Source organism: Rhagoletis zephyria, unplaced genomic scaffold, assembly GCF_001687245.7.
Source record: "Rhagoletis zephyria isolate East Lansing unplaced genomic scaffold, Rhagoletis_zephyria_1.1 Rzeph_scaffold_00488, whole genome shotgun sequence".
Taxonomy (NCBI): domain Eukaryota; kingdom Metazoa; phylum Arthropoda; class Insecta; order Diptera; family Tephritidae; genus Rhagoletis; species Rhagoletis zephyria.
In genome coordinates, this window is record NW_016157572.1 from 118,076 (window position 1) to 123,631 (window position 5,556).

The following is a 5,556-nucleotide window of genomic DNA, read 5'->3' on the forward strand; positions in this document are numbered from 1 at the left end:
CACGACATCATCAGGGCTGGAGGTCGCCTCGGAGCATCCCAGGACTTAGCTTATAATGAGCGCCATCCAATCATTATTCCGTATAACTGCAGATTGTCCCGTCTTATCGTCCTGATGATTCACCAAGTCTCCTTACACGGAGAAAATCAGCTCATGTTACGCCTTATCCGTACCCAGTACTGGATTCCCAGGGTAAAAAACATGATTAGGTCTACCATCCACAATTGTAAAATTTGTACCATCTACAAGAAACGATCTCAGACGCAAATTATGGGAACTCTTCCTCAGGAACGCACAACATTTACGCGCGCGTTCACGAATACAGGAGTAGACTTCACGGGACCCTTTGAAATTAAAAGTTACCATGGTAGAGGTTGTCGAATTTCCAAAGGCTATGTTTGCCTATTTGTTTGTTTCACCACTAAAGCGATTCACTTTGAAGCCACCAGTGACCTTAGTACCCCATCCTTTCTAGCAGCATTTCCTCGGTTCGTGGCTAGAAGAGGATGCACGAAGAATATCTATTCCGACAATGGTACAAATTTTTTCGGAGCTTCGCGATCTTTACGATCTGAATTCAAAGCTTTTTTGTCTGACGCGCGAGACAAAACGATTTCCAAATATAACCATCAAACATTTGAGTGGCATTTTATACCTGCTGCCGCTCCTCACATGGGAGGACTCTGGGAGGCAGGTGTAAAGAGCTTTAAAAGCCACTTTAAAAAGGTGGCGTCCGCTCACAAATACACCTTTGAAGAGCTCAGTACGCTTTTATGCCGGATTGAGGCATGCCTTAATTCGCGACCACTGAGCCCCCCTTCAAATGAGCCAAATGATCTGAAGCCGCTTACTCCAGGCCATTTTCTAACTGGTGGACATCTTATGGCTCCGCCAGAACCTGATGTGAATGAGAACCCTGCCTCCATCGTCAATCGATGGCAAAAACTAAAAGCACTGCATCAGACGTTTTGCAGGCGATGGAAAGTGGAGTACTTAGCCGAACTACAAAAGCGAATTAAATGGAAGCACCCCAAGGAGAATATGAAAACAGGTGATCTCGTTGTTATAAGGGAAGACAATCTGCCTCCAACTGAATGGAGATTGGGGCGAGTTGTCAACTTACACCCGGGTACCGATGGTAGGGTGCGCGTAGTGGACATACTGACGAAGAAAGGTCAAGTTACCAGACCACTAGTGAAGTTGGTTCTCCTCCCACCATACAGCGAGGGAAACTCGGAGCCAACAACTACGTCATAAATCGCCCATCTTCACCCATATCGTATTCCACTTCCTGTTACAACGAAACTCCACTTCAATGTAATAGGAGTGATTCCATGTGTTAATAGTTAAAAAGGTTACAAGGGAATTATTTTTAATATTTGGAGGTGATGGTTCTTACTCGGGCCCCTCCCGAGTTGATCTGGTTAAAAACAAACGACCATCGTCAGATCTATAATCATAATAGAATAAATCGCAGAGTAGCGAACTACTCCGCCTCTGAATAAGAAGCAAACAGTAGAAAACTAGCAAGTTTAACAAATGCACGATATGTTTTTTTTCCCAAATTCATCAAAATTCAAGCTTGCTGGTTTTCAATCCGCTTTATTTTGGGGAGATTACATAAACGGAGTACAGACTTTGAACAGCCCCACCCCGAAATGAACTAGTTAAAGTAATAATAATTATAAGGTTTAAACTCACGATTATTTGCTTCCGGTGCGTTTGTTGATAGACGAAATCGTGGTCTGCTTTCTCTAATAGACGCTTCAGAATTTTAGATGTCATACCTTTCATCCGCGTGTTCTCCTTATTGCAGCAGCCCTTTATAAAAACACAAAACAATTAGGGCTCAAATAAAAAGTTAACAAAGGTAAAAAACAAACGGATGGAGCTTTACTTGGTATGGCCACCACCCCATCTTCAGATCTGACGCTCGCAGTAGACTTGGTACTATCCCTGTTAGTTGCTGATGCTTCATCAACTTGATGCATTTGTGAAGGGTATTGTTCATGCTCTAACTTCACCCTACTGGTATCGCAACTGCTCGGTCGACGTAATGTATTGTTAAGTCTCGGTCCCTTTAAGTTCTTCTCTGATTTCAATTTGGCAGCACGTTGTGGCCTTACAAATGAAGTTTCAATGCAACTGGATTGCAATATATCATTCGGTGCAGGCGCAAGAGGCGCCGGCGGTGGAGGCATTAATTGGACCTCAGTTGGCTCCGTATTCGGAACTTTGGCGCTACTTGGGACTGGCGGGGGATTCATTTGTGGAGTTTGCACAATGGCATCGTCAATTGCCGCTTCCATGGCTACAACCGTGGCCAGAAGTTTAGAGTTACTAGTACGTGCCGAAATGCGAGACGGCGAAGTTTTTTCAGGGACAGATTCGGCTGTATAGCTTTCATTTAAGTCGGATAACCGCTTTATGAATTTCTCTTTCAACTGATGTAGCTCATCGCCAAATTCATGNAGTTTTTTCAGGGACAGATTCGGCTGTATAGCTTTCATTTAAGTCGGATAACCGCTTTATGAATTTCTCTTTCAACTGATGTAGCTCATCGCAAAATTCATGACTAGCTTCAACTATTTTCAATAATTCTTCCATATTTCGTTCTTTGTCCTGCAAAACAGCTTGCCTCAGATTTACTTTTCATGAAATTGGTTTGCGTGCCATAAGCTAAATTTCATACATTTCATTTTAAAATTGCCCTCAAATTGACCTGAACGTACTGACACCATAACTGAACCACCAACGAATGAATATATATATTAAATTTAAACATGGTCAACAAATACACAGATAGTTAACATTGTAGCCACACACTTAACTCTTTTTTTGTGTGAAATACTTAAATATTGTCGGCCGCTGTGGTGTAGTGGTAAGCAGTGCGCGCTTCCACTCCGCAACGCCTGGGTTCAAACCCTGGTCAAAGCAACGTCGCAAAAAATATAGAAAAAAGGTTTTTTCTTAACAGCGGTCGTCCCTCGGCAGGCAATGGCAAACCTCCGAGTGTATTTCTGCCATGAAAAACAGCTTCTCATAAAAATACAATCGCCGTTCGGAGTCGGCGTAAAACTGTAGGTCCCTCCGCTTTGTGTGACAACATCAAGGCGCACACCACAAATCGGAGGAGAAGCTCGGCCAAACACTAACATATGTGTAAGCGCCAATCTATTATTATATTACTTAAATATTGGAAACCTACTTTATCTCCCATCTGTCGTGTCCAACCATCGAAATTATCTTGATTGCGTGGGAAACCATCAATAAGGAATTTTTGTTGGCCAAAGTTCTGCATCGCTTTCTCGAGCAGCGAGCAGGTCATTTCAACGGGTACAATTTTACCATTGCGTATGTAGTCTTCAATTAGCGTACCATATTCAGAACCCTGGCATGCACGTTCCTCCCGTAACAAATCGCCCGCAGAGAGATGTACAAATTGGTAACGTTCTACAATTTTGGAGCATTGTGTCCCTTTACCAGCACCGGGACCACCCAATACAAAAAACGATATCATCTACTGTGATGATCTACTTCGTAACCCAATTCGGCGGTGCAGCGTCGATCGAGAAAGGAGGTAGGCGGATACAGACGCAAAACTTCATCGACAATCATGCGCAGATACGGCAGTGCATTGATGGTGTCATAGTCAACCGAGCCATTGCCTTTTGTTAGCGCTTCCAACAATTCGGCGCGCAAACGACCCTGTATCTCCGGTTGCTTGGCCAACTCGTAAAACGCAAAGGTGATTGTCGAAGAGGAGGTGTCGAAGCCGGCCAGCAGCAGCGCTGAAGCGAGAAGCAGCTGGCAGCTCGAATGAAAGTGTGGTGCAGAAGCGTGACTTCTTCGTGGCTCAAGCGGCCATGTGTTCCTCCAGCTTGTTGCCTACCTATTGCAGCAGCGGATACATTTGCTTCGCCCTCCCGTGAGAAAATAGTGGTGAAAATATCTGATGTATCTCCGTCCATACTTCGTATTGCGCAAAAAACAAATTCAGCGAACCCATCGCATCACCACCGGCGTCAGTGCGTTCGAAGCGGCTGGAAAATGCACTAAAGTCCCTCACGAGCACACGTTTGATGAGCGCAGGGTCACGCAACTTCAGCGCATGGTTATGCAGCACATGTATTCCCACAAAGTCATGACCGCTGGCGGCCGGATGATCGTAGAGCGACTGGAATTGTTCGCCAAAGCAGCAGCGGTAACGTAGCTGATCGAAGACATTGCCAGCGATCAGTGTGGGCGGGATTTGGGGTAGCCCACGCACTTGCCAATAACGAAAATGCTGACGAAACCAGATATAAACAGCGACTATGAGGCAAAGATATAGTGACAAACACAAGCTGAACATGGCTGATGTGCGGAAGGGTATTTTTCCACAACTTGTGAAATGTATGAAACGCAGTAGAATGCACTCGCTACACAAATTATACTTTGCAACTTTCTTTCCCATAAAATTTTTCATCAGCTGGATGGTGCGCAGACTTTTCGATTTTTGGGCTTATTTGCTGGAAAGTAACACCAGCAGAAATTATGCCAAGCAACATCCTGTAATTAAGAAAAAAAATTACATTCAAACATAGCTATAATACGATATTTTACGCATACTCACCTAACCTTAAGATTACACAACCGCCGCGTGCCAGAAAAATATAATTGAAATGAAATATGAATTCGCCGTGTATGTATACGGATTTCCATTGAATTCATTCTGACATTTATTTTCTTTTTTTTCAATGAAGAAATATCATTTCACCTTGTATGTATGTATACGGTTTTCCATTTTATAAATTCGCCGTGAATGGTTTCTGACAATTGTACCAATGTACATACATACATGCATTCCACAAAGTGAACGTAGTATGTCGGTCAGCATTCGGAACTTACTGCAATGGCAGTAAATCTACTACACTTTTTAGCGAAATTGATTTTTCTACTGCGGTTTTCAACTCTTGAATTTTTAACCACAACTTGAATTATTACAATATATTTTGAGTCAGTAAAGATGTTTCTGCAACGAAGCATATAGTTATAAAATATAGATACTATAGTTGTCCTTATTTCAAATAAAATTCTCTTCTGGGATTTGTTTTAATTATTTCTTTAATATTCCCAATAAACCAGTTAATTCGTCAACAAGCAAAATGTTAATGAACAATTTTTAACATTCAACTTCAAAATTGAAAAAGAAAATTATCATATTTCACAACAATCTTAAATCTAAAAATTTAAAGTATTATAAAGTCAAGTACATTGGATAAAATATTAAATGATAAGAACCCTACATTACTCCCCCTTCCAGAGAATTTACGTTAAATAAGTTAAATGTGACTTTCTTTTTTGTTCCAATATTGTTGTGATAATTAGTGTTAAATTCTGGTAAAGTTTCAATCATCGCTGGTTTTAACCTGTCAATCGGAATAGTTTTGATTTCATTATCAATTTCTATTTGAAAATACTTCTTATTTTTTTCAATAACCTTATATGGCCCTTCATAAGGTTGCTGTAAAGAACGGGTATTAACTAAACGTACAAAAACAAATTTGCATGTTT

General features: G+C 41.6%; 2 protein-coding genes and 1 pseudogene across 4 annotated transcripts in view; all 3 read right to left on the bottom strand.

Moving 5' to 3' along the window:
* Positions 1-1,489: 1,489 nt before the first annotated feature.
* LOC108359917 (uncharacterized) lies at positions 1,490-2,404 on the bottom strand. Of its 3 annotated transcripts, XM_017611995.1 has the most exons (3): positions 2,232-2,404; positions 1,898-2,168; positions 1,490-1,821 (listed from the first exon to the last, which is right to left on the bottom strand). In XM_017611995.1, the coding sequence occupies exons 1-3, from the start codon at positions 2,307-2,309 to the stop codon at positions 1,808-1,810; spliced, it is 363 nt and encodes a 120-aa protein (XP_017467484.1). In that variant the 5' UTR covers positions 2,310-2,404; the 3' UTR covers positions 1,490-1,807. The 3 variants fall into 3 exon arrangements, with proteins under 3 accessions (XP_017467484.1, XP_017467482.1, XP_017467483.1); XM_017611993.1 differs by having other exon boundaries at positions 1,490-2,168; XM_017611994.1 differs by having other exon boundaries at positions 1,490-2,162; positions 2,226-2,404.
* Positions 2,405-2,466: 62 nt separating this feature from the next.
* LOC108359913 (UMP-CMP kinase pseudogene) lies at positions 2,467-3,533 on the bottom strand (annotated as a pseudogene).
* Positions 3,534-3,892: 359 nt separating this feature from the next.
* Positions 3,893-5,556, bottom strand: part of LOC108359914 (uncharacterized) — a 90,742-nt gene continuing 89,078 nt past the window's right edge. The window contains exon 4 of the mRNA XM_017611990.1: positions 3,893-4,314. Within this exon, the coding sequence (XP_017467479.1) occupies positions 3,893-4,314 (422 nt within the window). The remainder of the gene's footprint in view (positions 4,315-5,556) is intronic.